At 59.4% G+C, this 27,021-nt stretch overlaps 1 protein-coding gene across 1 annotated transcript; it reads left to right on the top strand.

The window, feature by feature from the left end:
• The first annotated feature begins 1,258 nt into the window (after window positions 1-1,258).
• On the top strand, window positions 1,259-26,319 carry ASS1 (argininosuccinate synthase 1). The gene is made up of 15 exons (XM_086763783.1): window positions 1,259-1,456; window positions 2,151-2,262; window positions 2,659-2,727; window positions 3,021-3,209; window positions 5,488-5,544; window positions 6,035-6,109; window positions 8,690-8,760; window positions 9,149-9,179; window positions 12,729-12,819; window positions 14,627-14,711; window positions 15,558-15,622; window positions 19,601-19,732; window positions 23,791-23,947; window positions 25,460-25,525; window positions 26,010-26,319. Exons 2-15 carry the CDS (start codon window positions 2,155-2,157, stop codon window positions 26,032-26,034), a joined length of 1,221 nt encoding a protein of 406 aa, XP_086619909.1. The 5' UTR covers window positions 1,259-1,456; window positions 2,151-2,154; the 3' UTR covers window positions 26,035-26,319.
• The last annotated feature ends 702 nt before the right edge of the window (window positions 26,320-27,021 follow it).

Here is a 27,021-nt window from a genome sequence, read left to right as displayed (position 1 = left end):
TTCACTGAGCTTTGTTTGCTCTGAGTTATTACCGCCTAACGCCAAAACTTCAGGGCTCTCCCTTCCTGGGCAGGCGGGCTTGGCACACGCCCTGTTTCCAGAGCTGGAAATGCTGGTGCCCCGCACCTTTGCTGGGATGCAGGATGTGTCCCCAGGGTCCCTCGGGCAGTGCGACATGTCTGAGCAGGCACAAGCCAGAGGCATTTCCTCTAAGTCACTTGTGAGGCGAGTGTGCCTGGTCTCAGAGGTGCTCAGTCAGGCTGGCAGCAGTGACAGTGACGCCGGCAGCCTCAGCAGGGATGAGTTTTTGGGGGGTAAAGGAGGGAATTTGCCCAGCAAGGAGCCACGAATGCAGTGTCACGCTTGGGCTGAGCCCTTTCGGGAACTGCAGCTGTTTTCCTGTAAGTGCCCCGCTGCGGAAGGGAACGGCTGGGTCTCCCCAGGCGGGGGCCCAGCTCAGCACATCCGCAGGGCCCCGAGGGGTGGGAAACACGGGTTACACAAGCCTGGGCGCTGGGCGCTGCCTGCACTGCCGGCACGGGCAGCCCAACAGGCACGGGCAGGCTCAGGGAGGCGAATTGGCGTGACGGGGCTGTTAGACCCCTCTGCTCTTTGGCAAGAAATCGGCGGCAGCAGGCCAGCTCCCGCCCCTGGGCCAGCTCCAAACGGTGCCCCGTGGGATTCTAGCCCCACACCGCGCTGGCAGGACGGGATGCTGGGGCACAGCGTGGTGTCAGCGTGTTCTGCTGTGAAAGGTGCTGGGTGGGCCAGCCTGGAGGGGCTGGGAACGGTGCCTTCCTCGCCTGCAAGAGCAGGAGCAGGATTGTGCTGACTGGGCAGCAGCGCGGAAGTTGCTCAAGATGGGATTTGGCCGGCTCTGCCGTCCGCCTTCCCCGGCCAAGGGTCAGCTGGCATCGCCTCCTCGCCGGGCCCTGGGATCCACAGCCTGGCCCGGGGACGGCCCCAAGCCCCTTCCCGCAGTGGGACCCCCATCCTCCCCCTGAGCTGCGGGCTGCCGCGTCCTTCACCATCTGCTGTTGGCTGAAGTCCTCCACCTCCTCGGGCGAAGGGTGAGGGTCACCCAATCCCCACATAGCTGTTCCATGCTGGCAAGAAACATGGGGCAGTGTAATTAGGACAAACGCCTGTTAAGCATTAATTAGATGTGAGGCTGGGCTGTGAAGGGTGCTGCTGAGCGCCCCAGCCCTGCGGCTAGCGCAGACTTGGCAGTGCTGGTGGGTGCTTGGGGCTGAGCAGGTGGGTGGCTGCACCCACCCACCACTGCGGCTGCTCCGCTGCGGCGTGCCAGGTCGTGCCCCAGCCAGGCATCGGGCTGCGCCTCCGCCACAGCCGGGCTCCTGTGCCTGAGTCCCGGCCCTCCGGTGTCGCAGGGTGCTCGTGGAGCGTGGGGCAGGCTGTGCTGGAGTTGTCGGAGCGAGAGCTGCGTGGAGCAAAGGTAAGAGCGAAGGGGCCCCCACGGCTGCCCCGGCCCCCTCCGTCACACGGCTGCCACTGGGTGCACGGGCCAGCACACGGGCAGGATGCGGCTGGGAGCCACAGCCCGGCCGTGGTCGCGATGCTGTGGCTTTCCCCCTTCCTGCCTCTCCCTCCTTGCAGCCCCGAGAGGGCTCTTGGTCCAACCGATCCCTCCCGAGGCCACGCCGTGTCCCCTTCTGTGCTGCTCACTGCCCCCAGCCTGGCGCTCCTGGGGCTCAGCGCATCCCACCCATGGCCCTTGTCCCGTGGGAGCACCCAGCACCCCATGGTGGCAGCTCTCACTGCCCGTGAGCGAGAGCAATCCCGGGAGACCCCAGTTCAGTCGCAGAGCTTGTCCCAGCACCGCTGGCTCCACCACGTGCTCCTCCGCCGACCCAAGCTGCTGCCAGCCCTGAGCGCTCAGTTTGCCACGGGCTTTGCTTCTTGCCTCCTGGCCGTTAATCTCCTGGACAGTGTCTGTGTTGCCCAGAATACCCCATCGCCAGGAGAGCCATCACCCCTGGCTGCCCTGCAGCTGGGCTGTGATGGCCCCGTGGCCGGTGCCGGGGACGCCGGGGAGGGTTTAATGGCTGGCGGTTGCAGCTTTTCTGTGCCAAGCAAGAGCGGGCTGATGGTCGGGTTGGGGCTGTGGTGAACCCCTTTGTCTTTGCCAGGGCCATGGCTCAGCCCAAGGGCACGGTGGTCCTGGCCTACAGCGGGGGTCTCGACACCTCCTGCATCCTGGTGTGGCTGAAGGAGCAGGGCTACGACGTCATCGCCTACCTGGTGAGCCCCACGTGGACCCCATCCCTGGGGAACGGGGGTGCAGGGGGCGCTGGGCCCTGAGTCTGGGGACCTGGGGTGGGTGATGGGGGTCCTGGCATGTGAGTGGCCGTGGTGGTGACCCCGCTCTCGCCGGTTAACCATCGCCCAGCCCGGGTGCTCCTCTGCTGAGCTGCCAGCTCTGCGGCACAGCCTGTCCCTGCCACCAGTGACCCCCTGCTAATGAGGGCAGCGCTCCAGGGGCTTGGCAGGGGGAGGTATGGCCCGATCTTGAGGTGGGGTGACCCTTCCTGCCCATCCTGGGTGGCCTCCAGCCTGATGTTCCATGCTGGGCTGGGCTTGTACTGGGCTTTCCCGTCTCCTTTCAAACTCAGCCTTGGGTTTTTCTGCCCCTTCCAGGCCAACATCGGGCAGAAGGAAGATTTTGAGGCAGCACGAAAGAAAGCGCTGGTGCTGGGGGCCAAGAAGGTAACAAGGTCCCTTCCTCCAGGCCCTTGGGGGCTCTGAGATCCCCCTGCTCCCTGCTGTGGGGCTGAGCCCTGGGGTCTCGCGCACCCCACGGCTGGGGCCACCGTGGGTGGGTGGGGGGGACGACACAGTGCCAGCGAGGAATCCCTTTTCCAGAGGTTTTGCACCTGAACCTTTTAGAATCGTCTAGGAAAGCAGAGACAAAGGGACCCTTGTCCCCAAAGCCATCAAGGAGTGGGATCCACCTCGCAGCCGCTGCCCCTCCCGTCACAAAGCTTGCTCCATCCTGGCAGGTTTACATTGAGGACATCAGCAGGGATTTCGTGGAGGAGTTCATCTGGCCGGCAGTGCAGGCCAACGCTATCTATGAGGACCGGTACCTACTGGGCACCGCGCTGGCACGGCCCTGCATCGCCCGCAAGCTGGTAGAGATCGCCCGGAGGGAGGAAGCGCAGTACGTCGCCCATGGGGCCACCGGCAAGGTGAGGGAGGATGCGGGGGGAGCGGGGTGGGGATGGCTGGGGCTGGGGGGTGACCTGGTCAGTCTGCCGACCAGGCTGTGGGTGCCAGAAGGGACGCACAGGGTGTTTTGTGGGTGCTGTACGGGGAAGCGTTTTGACACTTCCTTCCCACTTTTGGGATTTCTGTGCCCAGTTTCGGTTCCCTCTCCCTGTCAGGAAGGAACACCCCCCCCCCCCCTACTTTCAGCAGTAGTTTTCTAAAAATTACTACGGACAGGGGCTGCGCGGGCCAGGACCCGGCTTGGGGCTGAGCCAGCACCGCCCGGGGCGTTTTGGGGCATCCTGAGCAGGGTGCGGCTGTCCCCACCCCTACCCTCATCCCCGTCCCCGCCGGTCGCAGGGAGGCCCGTTTGCCGCTAGAGGCGGCCAGAGACCGTGGAAAGGATGCTCGGGGCCAGCCCCGGAGCTGGTGGGGGGGGGAATCCTCCACGGGAAGCCCGGGACCCGCGTGATGTGACCGTGGACCACCCCCTGGCACCTCCAGCCCCTCGCCCGCACGCTGCCCAGTGCGAGGTCACCCGGGAAAGGGTGATTGTGAGCCCGGCTGGCTCTGCGGGACCCTCGGGTGCTGTGCGTGCACCCAGGACCTGCCAGATGCCCCCCTTCTCCCCGTCCCATGGGCACCCAAAAGCATAGCCCGTGCCCATCGTGGCCTGGGGATGAAGGCGAGGTGTCCACCTGGAGGGGTCCCAGTGCAAGGGGCTGGGTTTGGGGGTCCCTAGCTATGGCGAAGGACCCCGCTAGAAGAGGCATGCCGGACGCAGCCAGGAGATAACCAAGGGGCATGCCGGTGCCAGGGAGATGGGGCAGCTGGGGAGCTTCATGGCTGAAATAACTCTTGCTCCTGCTGCGATGCGTTCCCCGCACCCCTTCCCTGTCCATCTCACCCATCCCCAGCCGCCCCAACTCAAGGGCACCCTGGAGCGATGCACCTGCAACACGATGACTTCCCCTCCGCTCCTGGATGCCACCAGCACCAGCCGGCCCCGCTCGCAGGGGCACCCTCGGCTGCTCCCCAGGCTCTGCCCGCTCCCCAAGCCATTAAGCCGCGGGCGCAGGCAGGGACCGACCGTGGGTAACTCGACCCGGCTGCGCCCCGTCCCCGGCTGCGGCATCTTAAATGCGGGCCATCTGCGGTGTCCCCGCTGCCGGAGCAGATGGACTTGTTTTGGGCCTGTAAGGGAAATGAGTGCTTTGGTGGATGTACTCGCCTGCGTGTAATCGTCCTCGGGGACTTCCCGGGCCGGCCGTAAATGTATCCTCCAGGTCGGGGCCGAGAGGAGGGGAAGGAGGGGTCCTTGCGCCCCTTGGTGCTGGTGGAAAATTGGCTTTGGTGAGCGCTATTCCCTTGGAAGTGCTAATAACTCCCAGGCTTGCGCCTCGCCCTTTCCCAGCTACCTGGCCTCGTTAGCAGGATCTCATCAGCCCAGGCTAATTAAGATAAAGGGAGGTTCAGAGCTGTTTAATTATGAGCTGCTGCATCCTCCTGGACACCATGGTCTTCCTCCCCCCTCATCCTCTCTCTATCTCTGATGCCTACAGAGGGAAAAGTACCCAGATCTGGGTTTCCAGCAGTTCTGGTTTTGGGACCATTGGCTCAGGGGAGAGCGTGGCTCTCGGGTGACCCTGGGGTCAGCCGGGCTCCCGCGGAGCCGGGTGAATGGGCTGCGTTGGGATTTTGATCACTCAGCGCCCGGTTCTGTCAGGAACACCAGGAGCGGTGTTTTGGGGTTCAAACCAGCAGTGACCCCGTGGAACAGACCCAGCTCAGGTCCCGGCATCCGTTTCCAGTTCCCACCATCCTCCATACTGGGAAGACGGAGGAGATAAGTGGTCCTCAGCCTCAGGCCCAGGCCTTGCTTTTCCAGCGAAATTAGCCAGCAATCCCGTCCCAGTGTTGTTACTGGGAGAACGCGTACGGCCCCACTCTCGTGAGGAGTGCCCTGCTCTGTGCAGTCCCTGGTAGCATCAGCGGGACGTCCCTCCCGGCTGCTGGCTCTCGCAGGGATTTGCAAACGCTCCGCTCAGCCGAGGCTCTCTCGAGCCACTTGCTGGGGGGCTTTTCCCATGAAGCAGCTTGTCCCGTGTGTCAGCCGGAGCTGAGACTCCGGGATGTGTCCCCTCTACCTCCTGGCTGGGGGATTTTGGTCCCATCCCTGCCCGGGAAGAGCAGCTGGGAGCAGGTCCTTGCCTGCCCTGGCACAGCGTGAGCCCTCAGCTTCTCCCGTTTGCGTTTCAGGGCAACGACCAGGTTCGGTTCGAGCTCACCTGCTACGCCCTGTGTTCTAATATCAAGGTAAGGTCCCCAAAATTGTCCCCGGGAGCCTCACCTCCCAGCTCCTGGCCACCTCCCCAGCTGGCAGGGAATTCTGTTTTAACACGGATGCGAGCGGCCGTGCCTCGCTTTAACAAGCTGCCAGCTGCACGAAGCAGCGTTTTGGCATTTGAGGGGGGGCTGTAATGATCCTTAATTGACCTGTTTTTACCCCAAACACCATGAGGCCATGGAGGAAACAGCACCAAGGCAGCTGCTGGATAATCGATGCCGCCTGTTTCTCCCTCGTATCCAGCGCCTTGTTAGGGTCAGGGGTTTGGGTTACGCCACCCTTGCGCAGGGAGATTAAATTTCGGCTGGGGAACTGGCACCCTGCGGGTCCCGGCTCCCCGGGGCTGCCTAGGCCCCTCTCCCATGGGGCAGCCTGGTATGGTGCCAAGGGACAAAAAGGGGCTGGGGGCTACAATGGGGTCTGGGAGCTTCTCATCTCACGCTCCTGCCCTCCTGCCAGATCATAGCGCCGTGGAGGCTGCCCGAGTTTTACCAGCGCTTCCCCGGGCGCCGTGAGCTGATGGCCTACGCCGAGGTAGGAGGATGCTCGGGGCGGTGGCGGGATGCTCGGGGTACCTGCACGCTGCCCGGGGCGGCTGCGGGATGCTCACCGTGGCTTGGCGGGTGACAGCAGCAAGGCCTGCACGACATCCCTGCAGCATCACGCTGGAGCCTTCTGGTCGGGTTTTTTTTTTCTCTCTCTCTCTCTTTTTTTTTTTTTTTTTTCCTCCCTCCTTTCTAAAAGCCCCGTAATTACCTGGCTATTAATTGTAACCCGCTTTCCAAGGAAACAGGTCCCAGCTCCCTGGCTTGTGTAACAGACAAAGCAAATCCATTCGCCTTTGTTGTCCCTTCCTTTTTGAAGTACAAGTTGCGATAAAACATACCAGAAGTTTTGCATCAGGTTTTTACGTGCCCACCAGGGTACCTTTCTTTTTCAGCAACTTCGTGGAAATGCTTGACAAGCCGGCTCAATCAATCAAAAGGGAAAAGGCAGCTCTGTGCATAAACCAGAAAATTGCTTCGGTTTTTAAATAGCTGCCGTCGAAGTGGGCTGGGCGATCTCCGGGAAGGCGAGGCACGGAGCCGGAGGGATGCGGCGCGGAGCCGGAGGGATGCGGTGCGGAGCCCTCCGAGCCCATTAGGGCCGCCAAGAGCGGCGTGTTGAGGATTGTGTTTGCCATCTGCCGTCGTATTATGAAGGGGCGAGTTTACGAGAGCTTTCCATATGTTGCCAAACAAATTGTCAAATAGGGGAGTTATTAAGAGCTCCGCGGTTTTATTATATGGAAAATGGAACATGTGTTTTGGGTTTGGGGGTTTTGTTTAGGGTGGGTTGTTTTTTTTGGTTTTTTTTTTTTTTTTTTTTTTTGTTTGGAAGGGAGGAAAAAAAAAGGGAAATGAAATGGATTGTGGCCGCGTTCAAAGAGGAAGCGTTGGGGATTGAGGGTTTGTAGTACATCTCAATCTCTGGTTATGTCCAGCATTTAAAAAAAAAAAAAAGAAAAACAAAACAAAAGGGAGTGAGGATGGACTGGGGAGCACAGGCTTCCCCTGCTGCCAGGGAGGAGAGGGCTGGCTGGGCAAATAAATCAACCGGGGCTCGCGGTCGGTGAGTATTCAGGTCCAAAAGTTGTGTTTATACATCCCGGGTGAGATGGGTGCGACCAACGGCACAGGGAGAGCCCGTCAGAGGGCACGGCCCCCCAGCCCCGCGCTGCTGTGTGGCCCATGAGGGTAAGCAGAGCTCAGCATTAATTGCTTGGCTTTAATTAACTAAGGTGAAACCTCTGCAGACATCCACGAGGGCTCTGGGATGAGGAGAAGGGGACGCATGCCGACGGAAGCGTGATCAGCCCATGGCTGTGTTCTGAAGCCCATGTGAAGCGTGGCTGTGCCCTCCCTGCTCTCCCCGTGGGCAAGGTTGAGGAGGCGGAGGCTGCCCCGCACCCAACTCCAGAGCCTGGGATGGGGATCCGGTGGGGTCCCACACCGGAAGGGTGCTTTGGGACCAGCGAAGGAGCCTGGGACAATGTTCCCGCGAGAGCAGGGCTGAATTAGTCCCTCTGCAGCCTTAGGAGGTACCTCAGGACCTTGCTGTGACCTCAGGCGATGGGTTGAGGACGATGATTTAACAAGCACAAGCATTTCCTTCCCCTCTTCCTGGCGAACAAGGAGCCTCTGCTCAGCCCCTGCTCCTCTCCTCCTGGCCAAGCCTGAGGTCCCTGCTGCAGTGATGCTGAAATTACAGAGCTGCCTGCCGCCGTACGGGCCGTGCGGACACCCCGGGGCGCGGTGGGAACCCGCAGCCACCAGCGCCTCCATCCCTGGCTCGCCGTGGCAATCCCACAGCCAGGACACTGCAGGCTGGCGTGCTGGCAGGGTGGGCGACGTTCCCGCCGGCTCCGGTTGTTAGCCCGCTGCCGTCGCCTCTCCCGCTAATTCCCCTGCGTATTCACCTCGTCTTCACAGGCAATTTCCCCCATTGAAATGTCAGCGGATAATTGAGCGTGCTGGTGACCTTGTTAGGGAGCTGGGCTCGGTGCTGCGCGCTGCGCCGGGGAGGCAGGCGGTACGGGGCCGTGCGTCGCCGGGCATGGCGTTCTCGGGGTGCCCGGGCTCAGGGAAATGCCTGCCGCTTCGTGAGTCACACATCTGCATCGCCATGTGTCTGCGCGAGGCTGTGGGGACGCGTGCGCCGTCCCCTCGCGGCAGAGCGTCGGTCCTGTTGAGGCTGGAGAGCATCCCGTCGTTTTAGGGACTTCTGTCCCTGTGTCACCTCCCCTTGGTGAGGAGCCCAGCCAGGGGAATGCACCGTCCTGGACCCGGACCTGGAACAAAAACACGCGACGTCCGTGCCAACATCTCCATCGTGTGGGTTCATGGGGTGCCATGGGGCTCCATCTCAGCTGGTGGTGGGGCCAGGGCGGCCCTTCTCCTCCCAGCCACACTGTGTCCCTGATGTCCCCATCGAGGTGACCCTCGTGGTGGGAGGGATACGGATGGCTGCGGGTTGTGCCTGTGCGTTCCCGGGGCTGATCCCGGCAGGAGCTGATGCCAGCGGGTGCTGGCTCTCTCCAGGCCTGGCTCATCCCCCTTCCCCTTCTCTCGGCAGAAACATGGGATCCCGGTGCCTGTGACACCCCAAAAGCCCTGGAGCATGGATGAAAACCTCATGCACATCAGGTGAGAGGTTGGGCAGGCACGGAGCTCCCGTGGGGCGAGGACCCAGAGCTTGGGAACCCGACCCCCCCACCCTACATGGCCAAGATGGCCCTTCCCACCCCCAGAGTCCCAGGCTGCCTCACCACATGCTGGCCAAGGGTAACCCTAAAAACTCCAGCCTCCCTTTCTGCCCGGTTGTCCACGTCCCACATGGCAGCATCCATCTCCTGGGCTCTCCCAAGCCTGGTGCTCCTTGCAGGGTTGCTGCCAAAAGCCCCTGGAGATCCACAACATGTATTTATACCCACCTTCATGGGGTGGTGGGAGCTGGGGGGTGGTCCCAGTGGGTTTTGGGGTTGCAGGTTGCAGATGCTGCAGTGACTTCTCTCTCCTTCCCTGCCCGCCGCAGCTATGAAGCCGGGATCCTGGAGAACCCCAAGGTAATCGATCACGGCCGCCCGGTCAGTGTTGGCAGCCACAGGGCCGAGGGGGTCTTGTGTATTTGCAGCCTAATTGGAAATTTCACGGCGGGGAGGCCCTGCCGCCTACCCTGGCCCCTCCGCTTCTCCTGGCACATTAATTGCTGCCGGCATGAATAGGGGAAGGGAGCGTTTCAGGGTGACACTGGAGGGGACAATGTCACGGGGCAGCAATAAAGGAGCAATTAGCCAGAGGAGGTGCTGGTGGGAGAGCCGTGGCTGGTGGCGGGTGATGGAGATCTGGCCTGGCCCCTGCCCGCGCCGGCAGCTCGCCCATCCCTCCTCGCTTTCCCATCCCCGGGGAGAAACGGGGTAAAAAACCTCCCCCTGTGTGGGGTGGCACCTGGAGACCCCGAGGGCACCCATGGCACCACCAGCTCCCAGGCAGATCTGGCCACTGCCGAGGCCAAAAGCCTGGTGACGATGGGTGCTGCGGCCGAGCGCGGCGCGGCGCTCGGGGTCCAGCTGCCTGCTGGCCCCTGCCCGCTCCCTTCATGCTCCAGCGGGCGGTGAGGCTCGGCGGCTCCTTAAACTATCCGTCAGCGCTAATTAGACAATCTGGGGAGAGGAGCCGGCTGGAGCTCAGTGGGCCGCAACCGGCTCGCTGTGGCCGGGATGGCGCATGCCTCCGGCGGGGGCGTGAGGAAGAGGAAGGTGGAGAGAGGGTCTCTGTCCAGCTTCAGTGCCCTCCGGAGGGGTGTCTGGGGGTCGGGCTTTGCAAAGCCAGGCCCTGGGAGGGTCTCCTCCTCCAGGAGAATGGTTGGCACGGGGATGGGTTTTGTGTCTCTAGCTGGAGCTGGGAAGGGAATGGCTCATGCACGCCGTTCCCAGTGCTTCCATCCCAACCCACCCCTCTGCTCCCAGAACCTCTTCCCCTTGGGGAAGACCCCCCCGGTCCCGAGGCTCCGCCAAATCCACTTCCTTCCCAAAGCCGGCTCGGAAAGTGGGGCTGGTTTAGCAGAGAAGGGAGCAGCGACCCCATCCCGAGCATCCTCCTCTCTCGGCTCCGGGACGTGGCTTCCCGGAGCGCGGTGTCACCGCCCTGTCCCCTTCTCTGTCCCGGGAAGCGGCACCGGGCGCTGGGGCGGCCCTGGCGAGATCCGGGGTGCCAGGCACGGCGGGGTCCCCTCCCCAAACCCCTGGGACCTGCCAAAGGCAGGGATTTGAAAGCAGATGGTTGAGCTATTTTCTGCCTCTGTGAGGCCCGATTGAAGGGCAATGAGGCAGCTAATGCGGAGAAAGATAGAAATTTACTTGCTTTAACTTCATATGGCACTCTGAAAGAGTTCATTCAGTCCCGGGCACAACAATATCAGCCGGATGAATAAACCATTTGCGGCATCGATAGCTCTGCATCATGGTTTACTTCATGGACCATTTGCTTCCAATTTCTTCTCTTCTTGCCCCGTTTTTCTTGCTTCTTTCTTCCCCCCTCCCTCTCTCCCTTTCCACACACTCTTCCTTTTTTTTTTTTTTTTCCCCTTTTTTTTTTTTTTCCCTCTCTCCCCTTTAAAGATGACATTGCAGGACGAGCCCCCCTGCGGGGAGGGATAAATAGGAGGCATTGATACACTGCAACAAACTATTTGTCATTTGAACTGTGCTTTTAGGAGGGAGAATAAAAAGAGGACAGGCTCGCACCGTAATGATGGAATGCAAGCCAAATGTCACTTTTATTTCTATTTAGTTATTTTATTTAATAGGGGTTTTCATAGTTGGCTCGGAAAATTGGAAACTACCTGACTTTGACTTCCAATGTTTAGTAAAGAGTTTTTAATACTTTCTGGTATTTTTTTTTTTTCCCTCCCACCCTCCCATCTTTCCTTTTGAACTCCCAAGTTTTTCATCATCTCTCGCGGGTTCATCTAGTTAATAAGTGTGATCAGGGCTAGGAAAGGCCAGACGATGTAAAATTGAAATCCGCAGCCCGTGTAATTTGTGCGTGTGCGTGCGCGGGGGAGGCGTGTGCGCGAGCGCCTCTTGTTTAAAACCGGGGAAAGGGGCAAAAAATGAGATAAAATGAGAACCCGAGGGTGCTTTCGCTGCAGCGTGTGCTGGGGTAGTTATGTCTGTATTCCCAGGATTGGTCTGTGTTTGTCAGCAGGTCGTGCACCCCGGGGATTTGGGGTGAGGGGAGCGGGGTCCCCCCGGGGTGCACGCAGCGAGTGGGCTGCTTTGGGTGCTGGCAGCAATTGGGCTTTGCTATTTATTGGGGGGGAGGGGGGGAAAAAGGAAGTTTTCACTAAAAGGCTTGCTTCCCATCTTCATAAATTTTAGATTAAAACTTCTGCAGATAAATTAATTTTCCCTTAAAAAAAAACACCTTAATTTTTTTTTAAATAAATCTATTTTGCCTTTTTTTCTTTTTTTTTTCCCTAACTTGCTTTCTACCTTTTCCTTTTTTCCCTCATGGGAAAGGAGGAGAAAGGAGGAAAAGAGAGCTGTAGAAAGGAGAGGAGCCCGGGGCCAGGCTGCGGGCGGGCGATGCAGGCAGGGTCCTGGGCGCTGCCCAGACCTCCAGCTCTCACCAGCCGGGTTTTGTGAGGAAACACCAGTTTACCGCTGGGAACTCTACCCGAGCCGCTTGCACAGCGGGTTTAGGCAGCTGGGACCCCTCAGCTGGAGGGTCCTTGGCGATGTTCCCTCCAATGTCGGAGGCTCGCTCGCTCGGCGTTGCCCGCCCTTCCACCACTCCGTGCCTCAGTTTCCCCCCCCCTCCACCTCCTGGAGCTGCGGCTGCGTGTGGGGGGGTCCCTTTGGAGACAGGAGTTGGCAGATGCTGGTCCAAAAGTGTTTTGAGGGGGCACATGAAATTGCAGAGCATTTGCTCTCTGGGACGGAAAGCTTGTTTTTATTATATTCCCCCCCCCCCTTCTCCTGGCACGCACTTCAATTGCGGCAATTCATCGTCAGTGCCTGAGTCTCCAGTGGCCCGGCTCTGATGGAGATAAGACGCCTCTTTCCTATAAATCTAGAAAAAAATATATATACATAAAGGTTGATGTGCTCTGAAATGGGTTTTTGCTTTGTTCCTCTATTTTCCCCCGTGTGTATTAACCCCGGGGACACCACGGAAGTGCCGGTGCGCCTGGAGCACCTGCTGAGGTCAGGCCTCCTCATTAGTTTTTTCGGTCAGCGCCGAATAAGCCCGGCCGCGGTGCAGGGACACGCGGGCGGCTCGCCCCGCCGCTCGCTCCCATCGTCCCGCTTTTCCCTGCCTGACTTGCTTCTCTGCAGCCATCCCGCCTCCAGCTGTGGAGGCATCGGAGGAAAAGATGAGATCAAGTTGAGGGGAAAAATTGGCTGATTCTTCCAACCCCTTTGTTCCCGGGTCCCCAGTAAGCGCCGGTGCTGCGCCGTGCCGGCCCCACGCCTCGGGATGGGGGATGCACGGCGGGGATTCGGGATGCACATCAGGGATGTGGGATCGCACACCGGGGTTGGGGCTGCTGGCGGGGTGGGCGATGCCAATGCCACCGATTTTTGCCTCTTCTCTCGCCTTCTCCACAGAATCAGGCCCCTCCCGAGCTCTACACGAAGACCTGTGATCCGGCCACCTCTCCCGATACCCCGGACGTGCTGGAGATTGAGTTTGAGTATGGTAAGCACCTCCTCGCAGCCAGCCCCTCGTGTCTGTGCCCCTCGAAGCCAAACCCTGCTCCCTGGCCAGGACCAGGGGACGCCGGCAGCCAGGAGGGAGCAGGCGGGTGATCCCCAACTCGTGGCGTCAGGGCTCAAGCTGGTGCTCGCAGGACCTTGAGGCTCTCTGAGGTGTACGGGTGGTCTGAGTATGTCTCGGGGGACTTGCTGGGACCCCCTCTGAGAGCAGAAAGGGGTCTGAACCCCCCATCCAGCCCTCGAGGCGCAGTGGGCACTGGGTCCCTGTCCTACGGGGTGGTCCTGGGGACACGCAGGTGGCCCTGGCCGGTGTCACAGCTGGGGAGATGCTCCGGCAGGATTTGGCTGCTGGTGTGGCACAAAGGAGACAGGGACACCCTGTTCCATCCCCAGGGACGTGCGGCGGGGCCCAGCCCCAGAGCTGTCGCCCGCAGAGGGCCAGCATCATCCACCTCCACCAGCCACGACCATCGCTTGTACCACCACCATCCATCCCGGCAGCAGCAGCGAGCCCAACCCAGGCCGGGGGGAGATCCCGCACCCCCTCCCCATCGCCCCCCCGCCGCCAGCATCCCCGCTCCATTATAATGGTCCCCCCGCAAGGAGCGAGCCTCCCCCTCCCGGCATCCCATTCAGCCCCTAGTTAATTTATTTGAAGTTTTAATCTAATTATTAACTATTTTAAAGGCTAAGCAGCTTTCGCCGACGACGTCGGCTCTCCGCCGAGCGGACCCCGGCCAATACCCCGGCGAAGGACGCGAATAGAAAGAGCCGGGGCGATGGGAGGGCGCGGGGGGTCGGGGGGGGGCCTCGCCGAGAAGCAGCTTAAGGTTCATTATTGCCGCGAGTTACATTTAATAGCAATTTACAACTGAGTTTATAAACCCTTGGAAAAGAGGGGGTTTGGGGGGGGCGAGGGCGGTAGGGGGGAGCTGACAGCCCCCGTCACCAGACAGGGCTCTCGCGGGCGCCTCCGTAATAAAGACTAGAAAGGGAGGCATTGAGGCTGATTGGCAACTGGTAGTGCGTTAAATGGTAATGAGGAGGGCAGATGGAGGGGGGATTAGCCTCCAACTCCGCACCGCTTTTCTTTGTGGGCCCCGCAGCCCCCTTGTCAGCTTCCTAATACATTTATTGCTCATTTCACACCGCTAAAGTGGGGGAAAAAAAAAAAAAAAAAAGCCCTCTTTCTATTCAGCATCCCCCTCCTTGCTCCTGCCCGGCACCCTTAAAAAAAAAAAAATTAAGGCAAAAAAGAGGGGGGCGAAAAAAAAAAAAGCAATAATTAATTCATTGAGCACCCCGCGGCGGGGTGCGTGTGCGTGCGTGTGCGAGCAGCCGTGCCCCGGTGTGGGGGTCTGTGTGTCGTGTCCCCCCCCCAGACATCCCTGCGCTGGCAAGGGGAGGGGGACACGCATTTGTCAGCCCCCGGCCCCGGGAGGGGCTGGTGGGACAGAAGGTGCTGCGCCGTAAGACAATTGCCGAGCGTGAAATTCAATTAGTTAAGGGCCTGGTTGCAATTTCACAGGCCCTAAAAAAGAGAGAGGGAGAGGAGAGGGGAGAAGGGGGGGTGGGACGTTTTTATGGCCTTTTTTATTTATTTATTTCGCTTCTCTCCCGAGGTGGGTCCCCCTCCCCTGGCCTCCCCCCGCGCACCAGCTTGGCTATGCCTTTTTAAGAAGTTATTTAGAGTTCATATCTGTCACATCTATTTAACGCCCGCGGGCTGACGTTCCGGGGGGATCCTGACACCGGCTGATCCTGCCCGTCCTCCCTCCCCGCCTCCGCAGGTGTCCCCGTAAAGGTCACCAACACTGGCGACGGAACCACTCATTATTCGGCCCTGGAGCTCTTCGTGTACCTGAATGACATCGCGTGAGTTCCGCCCTGTCCCCTGCCACCTGCCCGCCGGCTGGCAGCGGGGACACGGACAGCATCCCTGGGGTCCCCGGAGCTGGGTGGAAGCGGGATGCTCACAGCAGGAGCGTCCCAATGGGCCCAGGGATGATGATCAGCAGTGGCAGGATGGGATGCTCCCAGATGGGTCCCAGTGGTGCCACTCATGCCGGCAAGCAAGGGAGCAGTTCCCTTCCAGTTGGGTTCCAATTGGGTCCCAGTTGAGTCCTAGTTGCGCCACTCATGCCAGCAGGCAAGGGAGGAGTTGGGTTCCGGTTGGGTACCAGTTGAGTCCCAGTTGTGCCATTCATATCAGCAAGCGGAGCTGGGCCCTGAAACCAGGAGCATGAGGATGTTTAGGGTTTTGCTCCCTAAAGGGCTAAAAAGTCTAATTAACGCTCTCTGCGTTTACCGCGTGCCCCAGCTGCACGGTTGGGTGCCCCAAGGCACCTTTACCCCCTGCTCCAGCCCCAGACCCCCAGCTCCCACGTCCTGGGGGGCATCGCCTCGCCCTGCCTGCCCGAGGGGGCTCAGTGTCCCTTTTGAGTGGAAAGGCAACTTTTCTGGCGCTGGATGGGAATGACCCGCCCCCCCCCCCCCGCTGGATGGGAATGCACTTTTCCATGTAGTTAGTTTTTTAAATGTTAATTTAATTAAGCAGTTTTAAAATTACTTTGGCCATCAGGAGCCGCAGCATGGCCTGTCCCCTTGCCAGGTTTATTTTCTGGTGGCCCAAGTGTCACAGCTGCCAGTGATGACGAGTGGGGGTCTGGGGGTCACTCCTGATGGTCACTGGGGTGCTGCAACCTCCCTTCTCCTCGGCAGGGGCAAGCACGGCGTCGGGCGCATCGACATCGTGGAGAACCGCTTCATCGGGATGAAGTCCAGAGGTGAGCAGCCACCCGCTGGTGGTGCCGTCCCTGCCCCAAAAACAGCCAAAAAAGGGGAAAACCCTGGTGGGACGTGGCGGGTGCTCCGCATGGCATCACCAGCTCCCCATCAGCTGTTAACAGAGTTTTCTCATCGCTCTGACAAAGGCAGCTGCCCGCTCGCTGCCGGTGCCGCTGTCTGCGCCAGCCCTGGGGTCCCAGAGTGACCGGAGACCCCCAGGTCTGGGGTGGGACCTGTCTCCAGTGGGAAAAACACCCGGCTGTGGGCTTGGGTGGGAGGATGCTCACGGGAGGTCCTGGACGTGCACGGCTCTGGTAGAGGTACAAAGTGCAGGAGGCCGATTCAAGTCACTGAGGGTTTTTTAAAGGCAATTCTTTGATTTACCTCCGTGTTTTTGAGGCTGTGACTCTCAGTATTGATCATCCATTAGGATCAGTCTCCGTGGAAATCTCCGGGGGCAGCGAGCTGCCCTGTGCAGAACTCAGTCGTCGTCTTTTCCCATCCCCTTGCCCCAGCTCTTTTGTTTTAAATCTCGTTAGTACCTAATGAGACACTCCCTTTCTTGAACTTGCCCTCTGCGCAGAGCATCAGCAAATATTTTGGTAAGGCTCAGCCCGCGGTCTCCTTCCCCACCGCAGGGCACCGGCCCCTTTGCAAGCACATTGGCCACGAGAGGCGAGAAACAAAACCCCGAATCATTTGAGTTTTGAATAATAGAATTAAAACCGAAAGAAGAAAAAAAAAAAACCCCAAACCGCAGACACCAGCCTGCACATTTGCATGCAGGATGCTGAGTAATTTGTCAAAATCTATTTTATTTTTTTTAAGAGCCGCTGACACGCTCTAGTGACCCTTCCAGCATTTAATAATTTCTCTAAACCCCATTTAACTGTCACGCCTGTCTCCTGCGTGACATTGCCGAGCGATCGCTGCTGTGTTTGTGTGCCGGCGGACGCAGGAGGACCGGGCTTTCTGGGGACGGCAGGGATGCGGGTGCCTCCAGGGACGAGACCTTGGCGATGGGTTTGGTCCCTCGCTTTGGGCAGGATTCTGCCCCCGGTTTTGCTCCTTGGGATCAGCAGAAACCCCTCTGAGATGGAGTTGGGATGAGAGGCAGGAGAGACGGAGAGTTGGGACAGGAGGAGGCCAGAGCAGGAGGGTGCTGCTGGTACCCACCTCCCTCCAGGTTTTTGGGGCGCAGGGCAGCTCGGGGTGGCCCTACCGCTGCTCTGCAGCAGCATTTTGGACCTCAAATGGTGTTTGGGTCAATGGGGCGGGAGACGGGACCTGGGCTGGCAGGTGGGAGGAGATCATCCTGCAAACGCTGCACTGTGTAGCTCCCATCGCCCTGGGGCAGCGCAGGGACCCCTTCTCCCCAGGGACCCCCTCTCCGCAGGGGAAACTGAGGCACAGGCAGGCAGCAGCGCAGCCAGAGCCCTGCACAGCCACGGAGGTGGTGGTGAAGGCTCCTGCCAGGTGCCTCCTCTCCCTCACCTGGACCTGGGGAGTCGGGGAAGAGGAAAAATTCATTTGCATTGATTTTTACTAAGCTCCTAATTGAACTTCGTTAAGGCCTAATGGGCGAGGGGCGAGCTGAGCCTACCCACGCCGGCCTTTTAAGCCCTATTAACTCGGTTTTGCTGTATTTGTTTTAGTGGGAGGAGGGTGGGTAATTATGGGGTGCCGGGGAGCAGCGCTGCAGCCGGCCGGGGGCTCTTGGCTGAGAGCAGGAGCCCGGCACTGCCTCTCCCGCCTTTTCACATCCTCATTATCAAATTATCTTTTTAACTCCGAAGGGGGGCTAATTAAGTGAAGTAAATGAAATCAGCGGGAGGAAGCGGGAAGGAGGGGACGGCTGCTGCCAAAGGAGCCGAGCGCTGCCTTCGGCTGGGGCTTTTCCTCCCCTCGGCGCTCTCCTTCCTTTTCCCTTTTCCTCCCCTCCACGCGCTAAGCTCACGGAGAAGGAAAGTGGAAAACCCCTTCCCTGTGACAAGCCCATGCCAGGCCATGCTCGGCCTCAAAAATTTGGGCAGCATCTTCCCGTGGGCACCATCAGCCTCCCCTTCCCCTCGGGAAGCCGCCGCGTCCCGTCCTGTCCCACGGATGCCGTCGGGAGTGACAGCACGCACTCAGCACAGCGAAATTGCTCGGATGGAGGTAAACTGACAGCCGAGGTTACAAATTAGAAAATTTTAAGCAGCGGCAGCTGTCTCCTCGGCTGCCCCCCTCCATGCCCCCCCCCTTCCCCAGGGGTAATTACGGGGTGATTGAAGCTTTGCCGGGCTGCAGCGCTGACACCTCTGTCTTTTTCCTGTAAACATGGGGAGATGAAAATAGACACTTGGAGACGCTGCGAGTGTCACTTTGAAGGTGTCTCTTGTCTCCTCGGCGGCGAGGCTGGGAGCGTGGCTGTCAGCTCCCCTCCGCCCCGCCTGTCACGCGCCGGCTCCCGGTCCTCCAGCCCCGGGTCGGATGGGACGGGCAGGGGCGCAGGCAGCCAGGCAGGAGGTGGGCACTGGGACACGGACCTCTGGTCAGCCCATATTGGCTTTAACACCTCCTAAGGGGAAGGAGAGGGAGGATTCATTGCGTTGGTTTTGTGCTCGGGGGCTGGAGGGGTCACACTGCCCCTCTGTGCCCCTGTGCCATGGCCGTGCCCGTGGGAATGGCTGGTTTTTGGTGTTAACTCAGCTGCCTGCTCCCGCAGCCCTGTGGGGATGGGTGCTCGGTGAGCACCCTGTGACCTGACCTCGCGGACCGGGCTGCGTTGTCGCTGGGGTGGCCTGAGAGGAGGGGGTGGCTCCTCTTTGGGATGGAGAGCGTGTTGGTAGGATCGTGCTGGGATCACGGACCTTGATAGGGGTGAGGTCTGATGGAAGTGGCTTGGGCTGCCATGGTAGGTAGGGCTTCAGCTGTGTTCGTAGGACCTGTGGCCATGCCGGGACAGGACACGCTTGAGCCCGTGCTGCTCCTCAGGGGCACAGAGCAGGCAGAGCATGGTGCGGGCTTGAACCCCCTTGGCCCCCCCCTTGGTGGGCTCCCCTCACCCCTTTTTGGGGCTGGCTGGGGACACATCCCCTTCAGTGGGGACGGTTTCCTATGGGGTTTCTTTGTGTGCCAGCAAAACCCAACGTGTGGGCGCCCTTTGTCGTTCCCGTGGCCGTGCCGTAGCACGGGTGCCTGGCGTTGGGAGAGGACCATCCCCAGGAGATGGTGGGCAGGGGACAGGGATGTGCTGGTGGAGCAGCCCTGGCCACGGGCAGGTTACGGCCATGCCCATCGGCCACATGTTCGCTGCCGGACCAGCTCCCCGGCTTTCCACCCACATCCGACCCGGAGCGGAGCACCGCATGGCCACCCTCGTATTTAAACACTGAGCAAACACGTTATGCGGCAAATGAGCCCCGAGCTGCTGGAACAAAGGGAGCAGCTCGCCCGTGGCTTTAGCCCCCATCATCGAAATAATTAAGCATCCTTCCATCCCCAGGCCTCATGCGATAGGGGGCCCTGCCAGCCCCAAATGAGGTTGCCCTCCCAGCCCCCAGGTATCCCCATTGCTTCGCAGCGGATGCGCCGGGCTCTTTCTCGCCAGCCGAGGGGAGAGGAGGGTATTTCAGGCCCTCCGCTCCCCGTGCCTGTGCCCCGCGTCGTTCCTTTAATTACAGGTTTTCAGCCGCAGACCGTTGGGCACGGATCGGCGGGGGGATCGGTTCCCAAACCCTGTCATTTAGCCTCGTCAGAGTGCCTCTTCAAAGAGGGGAATCTAGAAATTTTCTCCGCAAGGTGCGGAGTGGACTGTCTCGGCCCCAGCATGAATATAATGACAGATGCATTTTACGGCAAGCTGGGACTGAATGCGCTCGACCACAGCTCCTTCTGTCAGCCAAGTCATTATTTTTTGTCATTTGCTGACAGTTTTGGTCTCATTCGTTTCTCTCTCTTTTTCTGCTTTTCCCCCTGCCTGGAAAAATGGCTAGGTATCTATGAGACCCCAGCGGGAACGATCCTATACCATGCGCATTTAGATATCGAGGCCTGTACCATGGACCGGGAAGTACGGAAAATCAAGCAGGGGCTCGCCTTGAAATTCTCCGAACTGGTGTACAACGGTACGTACGGTCCTTCAGCCCGGCCCTGCCACCACAGCGTCTTCCTCATCCTCCTCCTCCATTGCTACCGGAGGCTGCGGGACCTGCTGGTACTCAGGGCTGTAAAATTCAGGTGTGGGTTATGAGGCTGTTCGTGGAGGAAAAGCTGGGTTTGCTCGTGCTGAGGGCTGAGCTGCACCCCACAGCCTGCACTGGGAGGTGATGACCCCTTCCACGCTCCCCCCACAGCCTGCACTGGGAGGTGATGACCCCTTCCACGCTCCCCCCACAGCCTGCACTGGGAGGTGATGACCCCTTCCACGCTCCCAGCGTCTCTCCCAGCCCAGTGCCACCGCTTTGTCCCATCCAACACACTGGGATGGCTCCCAGGCTGTAATTCACAGTCCCTGTGCCTCTGCCGACATCGCCTTTCCCCAGCTCTCCCCTCCGACCCCTCTGTCTCTCCGCCCGCTGCCCGCAGCACTCCGGGATAGGGGATGCACAAGCGCCCAAACTCCCGGCACGGCCGTCCCCGGCGGGGGGAAGCGTAGGGGTGCGTGGCATGGGGTGGCTGTCCAGGCGATGTGGCCCTGGCCGCCGGGGTCCGGGGGGCTGCAGGAGGGGACAGGAGGGTCCTGGCCGTGCTATGCGGTGTGCAGCCCACACAGGGGCACTGCCGGTTGTGGCTTGGCCGGGGGCTGCTGGAGGGGCTTCCAGCATCTCCCAGCACAGCACGCTAAGGGACCAGGGGATGCTGGCTTGCACCTGCAATTAGGGACAGAAATGGAGCCCCTTGCCCTTCCTCCTGCGGTACACCTGACGGCTCCAGCTCGGGTCTGCTCAGCCGCGCGCGTGGGCTGAGTTTTGAGGGGTCTCAGCTCAGTCTCCCTGCGCTGCTGGGGTGGGTGCTGCAGGGAACAGCCCGCTGTGGCCTGCAAGGCTGCCACCAATGTCACCCTGGGAGGGGACGTCAGTGCTGCCCCGGGGTCTGCTCTACAGATCACCCCTGACTCAGTCGCGGGTGCTGAGTTGAAGGAAGCAGGATTAGCCTGAAATGCCGTAGGCAGGCTCCAAACCTCGCTGCCCGCTGCTGGGAGACCTGTGCGTCCCTGTGCCCTGGCTCTCCCTCTGTCCCTTGCCCAGTTCAGAGCTGACATCCCTGGAGACCCCACACTGGGGAGATTTCCTGCCCCTCAGCCAAACGCTTATGTCTTTCATATTCCCTGATTTCTCAGCCTCTCAGTTCCTCCTCCCATCACTTTTCAGGCATTGCTCTCTAACCACAAAGGCTGGGATAATTCCCATGGGATCTTCCATGGGAAGATCCCCTGGAAATAACCTGACTCCGGGAGCTCAGGCTTTGGGCAGCAGCATATCCAGCGAGGCTGGGTTGGGCTGTCTTTTTCCCCACAGTTTTCGATGCCTGCGCTCATCCTTGGCACCTTCCCCTCTGAGGACGTTCCCTCCTGCAGCTTCCTCGGTGCCTGGCGTTTAACGCCAGAGCCTAAAATGTATTTCAGGGCCCCGGCGGGGCAAGGGCTTCTGTGGCCACAGAAATCTCAGTTCCCTTCCCCTTGAATCACAGCCCCTGCCTTAGCTCCCTCTCTGATGCCGCTCCTGTCTCTGGCTGGTTTTATTAGACTTTGTCCTGGGCTGCCTTTATTTTGACTTTTTTATTTTTTTTTCAGTTTAAGCGTAAACCTGTTTGTTTATTTCTAACCACTCGCTTGTTGCAAAGCCACCGGATCAAAGAGCCGCTCGGGGAATCGTGACTTGGCTTCTCCCTCCCGCCTCTGCCAAGCGAAGGCTGCTCTTTCCCTGGCTCCGGATGCTGAATCCCTGGGGATTTTCAGCCTGGCCCTGGGTTCTCCTGGCAGCCGAACCCAAGGAACAACCCCAGCAGGGTGCGAACAGCACCCGTGGGTCCCCATGCCGGAGGCCAGGCTTTCAGGCTCACCTTCCTTTAACACCTCATTATTGTGACTGGTTCCTGATTTTTGGGAGAATTAGTGTTTACCTTCCCCTGTTCCCATTGATCCCATTGTGGAGGGGTGGCTTTGAAGCTGGTTCCCGTCCCGGCAGGTACTGCCAGGTGCGGAAATGCCATTGTCCCCCTGCCCGCACCGGGATTAGGGCAGGATGAGGGTTACAAGGCGGGACGGTCACTGAGGGGGGATCGCATCCGGGGGGGAATGAGTCTGCGGTGGGGGACGAGGAGGGGGGACGCTTCCTCACACCTGGGGCTGTCGGAGTCAGGATCGTAGTAACTGGTTGTTGTTTTAATTCGCCTCAGGTTTTGTTTTTACAGGGAGGCAACAGCCCTACATCAACCCTGATGTTGGAAGCATTGTACCTGGGGGGGTGGGTACCAAAAAGAGGGGTGTGTTTGCCCGGAGCCGGGGTCCCTTTCCTGCATGGCAGTGCTGATTGCGGGGAATCACAGATCACAGAATGGTTTGGGTTGGAAGGGACCTTAAAGCCCATCCCGTTCCAACCCCCTGCCCCGGGCAGGGACACCTTCCACCAGACCAGGTCACCCAAAGCCCTGTCCAACCTGGCCTTGAACACTCTCAGGGATGGGGCATCCACAGCTTCTCTGGGCAACCTGTGCCAGTGCCTCACCACCCTCGTAGTGGAGAATTTCTTCCTTGTATCTCATCTGAATCTACCCTTTTCCAGCTTACAGCCATTACCCCTTGTCCTATCACTGCGTGCCCTTGTCCCTCTCCAGGGAAGGGCTCCCAAACCCCCAGCTGTGCCACAGTAGGGTGGCTGAGGGGGTCTGGCTCAGGGACGATGGTTTTGGTGCCGCGAGGTTGCTGGGCTTTGATGCCGTGCTTCAGAGCAGGGCTCCGCCGATCCCAGGGACAGGGCTGCAGGATCCAGCCCTCCTCCAAACAACAGAAGAAATTATTTGTTGCTTTAATGGCTTCGGCCTGGAGCCCAGCTGGGAAGGGAAAGGTGAGAGGGCACCGGTGTGCGAGTGGAGCGGAGGGCGATGGAGAGATAAAACCTGGGGGTGACCGGAGGGCGGTGAATGGGCTCTTTCTCTCTCCGCCTCTATCTCCCTCTCCATCTCCCAGGCTTTATTCCAGGTCTCCCAGGGCTCCCCGCCTAATTACCCCGCTTAGGGATAGGAGGGGGCATGGGGGCCACGGCCCCTCCTGCGGTGGCCTTGGTGGATGGCGATGCCAACAGCTGCTCCCGCAGGGTGGGTTTTGGGGGGCTGCAGCACAACCGCACGTCACCCCAACGCCCAGCCCTGGGCTTCAGCCTGGCTACTGGAGAGCTGGGGTGCCGGGGGGCGAGGCACTTGCCGTGGTGGTGGTCAGAGGGACCTTTGGGTGGGTGCCGGCACATCTATGCCCTGGTGTGCAGCCAGATACAGCCCTGGGGTCAGCCCCCCGCTGCGTTACCTGGGGGGAGCACTCTGCTCCGCATCCCACTGGGATGGGACATGGGAGTGGGATGGAGGGGTTGCCCAGCTGTGACCCCCCTCACGAGGGGTGTTTCCCTTCCCAAGGCTGGTGGGGCGAAGCATTGCTGCAGGGGCTGCATCCCCCCAGCAGAACCCACAGACAGGGTTGACCCTTGGGGGCTGACCCTCACCCTGCCTGTCCCAGGGGAGAGCAGCTCGGTCCCTGTCCCAGGGGGCTGGGAGCTGGTCTTCCCCCCCCCCCAACTCTGTGTCCGTCTGTCTGTCTCCACCTTACCCTCCCGAGATGCTGGTTTTTGAGTGGCAGTTTCGTAATAACTTTTAATTTCTGTGAGGGCCCCACACCCAGCGGGGCTGGGAGGAGAATGGCCCCTCTGCCTCTTCTCCATCAACCGGTTCCAGACTCCTCTCCTGGGTGGAAACATGGGGGCCACCAAGTGGAAGGGGCACACGTGGGGTCTCTGTCCCTTGGAACTGAACCCGTGTGTCCTGGCACCTCATTTCCCTGTCCCAGACCTGTGACTGCATCCCTTCCCTTGAAAATTACCCAGGATCTGCCTTGCAGGACGTAGCTTGGGGGGACCACCCTGCACGGGCAGCCCGGCCTCCCCGCGCCCCTGCTGACGCTGCCTCCTGCCCGCAGGCTTCTGGCACAGCCCGGAGTGCGAGTTCGTCCGGCACTGCATCGAGCGCTCGCAGGAGGTGGTGGCGGGCACCGTGCGCCTCTCTGTCTTCAAGGGCCAGGTCTACATCCTGGGCAGGGAGTCCCCGCGGTCGCTGTACAACGAGGAGCTGGTGAGGTGAGCGGGGGTCAGGGGGGACGGGGTAGGTGGGGGTGGTGGCAGTGAGCATCCCACTTCATCCCATCCCATCTTCCTCCATCCCACTCCATCCAGCTCCATCCCATCTCGCTCCATCCCACTCAGTCCTATCCCATCCCACCCTATCCTACTCCATCCTACCCTATTCTACTCCAATCCCATCCCATCCCGCTCCGTCCCACCCTATCCTCCATCCTTGGTGACAGCAGGGACAGTGTCCTCTCAGCTGAAGCGCGAGCCGTGTTTTCAAGTCAATATTATTTTTCTTCCTCTAGCTTTTCCCTTTTCTTCACGTTGTTTTCTCTCTCGCTCGCTCCCCCCTAGCCCTCCCTCAACCCCTTTCAATCTCTCTAAACACTTTATAAGCCATAAATACACCCGAATGAGTTTAGATCAGTCGGAGTAAATGTCAAATTATCTTCTCTCTTTCTCTTCTCTGGCTTTTTTCCCCCCTTCCCTCCCCCTCAAAATCAACAGCTCCTAATAATCCGTCCCAACCCTTCATTATGCTTCGTGCTCTCACTTGGAGAGATTAAATGAATGAAGTATTAAAAAAAAAATAAAAAAAATTAAAAAAAGAGGGAAGAAAAAAAAGGAGGATGGAGGGGGGTGGGACGGAGGAAAAAGAGAGAGGGAGAGAAAAGCAGGGGCACTTATTCTCCCTGCGTCTCCAACCATTTTCCTTTTCTTTTTGATTTCTACATCGCTGGTTTGAAAGCCTTTGAGTGACGGCGTCACAGGAACCCGAGAGAAAGCTGTGAGAGGCAGAGCTGTGTGGAAATGCCTCTGCACAGTAGGTAGAAAGTAACGTAATTATAGAGCAGGTCAGAACCACTCGAATGAGCAAAAATAAAAGCACAGAGGTTTTTCTGTAGCCCGTCAGGGGAGGTAAAATCGTTGTAAACTCTTTCTTTTCTCTTTTTTTTTTTTTTCCTTCTTTTTTCCCCCCCTCGCTTCCTCCTTTAAGGTTTGTGGTTTCTGGGAAATGAGCCGTGTGTTTTGGGGATGTAGGAAACGGTCGGAGTTGGGATTCGGTGGGTGGCTGCTGCCGTTGGGGAAGGGGATTTGCTCGGTCCTGTGCCGGGGCACCGTGGCCATAAACCCCACCGGCACCGGGGTGTCCTCTGCTGCCCTGCCCAGGGACACGTCCTCTGCCCGGCGTGGGACAGCCCTCCCCAGGGGACAGCTCCGGGACAGGGCGAGCATCCCTGCTCGAGGAAGGGTGATGATGCACACCAGGGACCATGGAGGGAAATTTGGGGCTGTGCCCCTAGCAGAGCCTAGGGAGCTCAGGGATGGCCGTCGGGGTGGCCCTGTGGCTCTGCTGCTCCCCAGGCCACGTGTCCCTTCCACGGGGGCTGGCAGGGACCCCCACAGCAGCTGGCACCGGCCCGGGGGAGCAGCCGGTTCCGGGTCACCTGCACCCTCTCCCTTCCCAAAGGGCAGCACCGGGGACCCCCAGCCCCAGTGACAGCGCCTTTCTCTCCGCAGCATGGACGTGCAAGGGGACTACGAGCCCGCCGACGCCACCGGCTTCATCAACATCAACGCGCTGAGGTCCGCAGGGTCTGGGAGGGACCCTGTCCAAGGCGGGGGAAAAACCCCCAGCACCCTTCCCAGCCCAGGCTCTGGGGGTGCGCCAAGGCCTCTCCCCGAGCCCCCACCCACCAGCCCACCCCCAGCCTAATTACAGCCTTCCCAGCGCAGCCGGCCACGTTATTTTATTTATTTCTCAGGCCCTGCCATGCTCCCCTCCCCAGCTCCAGCGCTGTAAAACACGCCGCATTTACATAATGGGCTCTTAATTTTTCTGTTGCCTGTTAACTGCTTTGTTCTCCCCGATCCGCTGTGTCCCCCCACCCCTCTAAGATAAATTAATTACATTATCTCGTGGAAAAAAAAAATATAATTAACTATACAGGCCTTAACAAACGCCTGCTCTTCACGCCCCCTCATTCTGCTTAAATTAATTGAAAGGAAATGTGTGTTATTACTGTTAATTTACAATTAATTTTTTTTTTTTTTTAAATCCGGTTTGCAGGCTGAAGGAATATCATCGTCTCTAGAGCAAGGTCATCGTAAGGCAGGATGAATGGCAATCAATTGCACGCGAGCCTCCCAGCTCCCCTTTCTAATTTCTCTAAGAACTAGCACTAATTGTGGTGGTAATTTGTAATTGTAACTCGTCTCCCTGGAGTCGCGGCGGAGGTGATGGCTTTGTTACGGGGCGGCAAGAGAAATGCAATCATTTAAAAAAAAAAAAAAAAAAAGGTGGTCGGCCGAAGGAGAAGTGGGGAAAGAAATAAAAACCCAGCCACGCGCTGGGTCCGCTCATTGAGAGCTGGGCTTTATTCCTGCCTTGTTTGTTTGCTCTTCTGGCCCAGCGCTTCCCCGAGCCGGGCTTTGTGAAATTTGTAATGGATTAAGTGCCTCTGAAGGACGTGGGGGGGGGTTTTGTTGGACCTTGCGGTGAAGGTGGGGAGCAGAGGACATCGCCCCGCGTGGTGCTGGTCCGCAGGGGCGAGCTGGGTGGCGGGGATGGGTTAAGGGGCTCTGAGCCTTCCTCCTTTGTCTTCATCTCAGTGCATTTTAAGAGCAGAGTTGGGGCTTATTGAAAAGGAAAAAAATGGGAAACATCCTCCGATGGCATTGCAGGAGGCGAGGAGGAGAGGCCGGGCAGCGGGTTTCTCTGGGGTGCAGGTCCCTCCAGCCCCAGGGCTCAGGCTGCAGCGCTCGGCTGGGATGCGGGGAGACCTGCTCCGAAACGACGGTGCAAACAGGAGGAAGGAAAGAAAACATTTTCTAACCCATGCGAATACTTGGGATGCGCTACGACTCTGCACTCCCGAGGATGGGGAAGGACTTGATTTGGGGCGTCCCCAGGTTGGGAGATGCTCTCCGGGGCTGGGAGCGATGGTCCCATGGTGCTGCATCCCGTGGTGCCTGGCCCAGCCGCGGGGCACCGGGCAGTCGTATCCTGGTGGCAGGGATGTGCCGCTTCCCCACACATTTGGGGAGCAAAAGCAGCTACCACCAAACAGGAGAGTGGTTTA

Source organism: Chlamydotis macqueenii, chromosome 20, assembly GCF_036417535.1.
Source record: "Chlamydotis macqueenii isolate bChlMac1 chromosome 20, bChlMac1.mat, whole genome shotgun sequence".
In the NCBI taxonomy this organism is placed as follows: Eukaryota; Metazoa; Chordata; class Aves; order Otidiformes; family Otididae; genus Chlamydotis; species Chlamydotis macqueenii.
The sequence above is the reverse complement of the archived record's forward strand: the minus strand, read 5'-3'. Positions and strand labels throughout refer to the sequence as shown.

Excerpts from the sequence above, each read along its gene's own strand:
- ASS1 (XM_086763783.1), top strand. The coding sequence starts at position 2,155 with ATGGCTCAGCCCAAGGGCACGGTGGTCCTGGCCTACAGCGGGGGTCTC. Across the intron at positions 8,761-9,148 it reads GAAAACCTCATGCACATCAG|CTATGAAGCCGGGATCCTGG; the intron begins GTGAGAGGTTGG and ends TGCCCGCCGCAG. Across the intron at positions 9,180-12,728 it reads GGATCCTGGAGAACCCCAAG|AATCAGGCCCCTCCCGAGCT; the intron begins GTAATCGATCAC and ends CCTTCTCCACAG.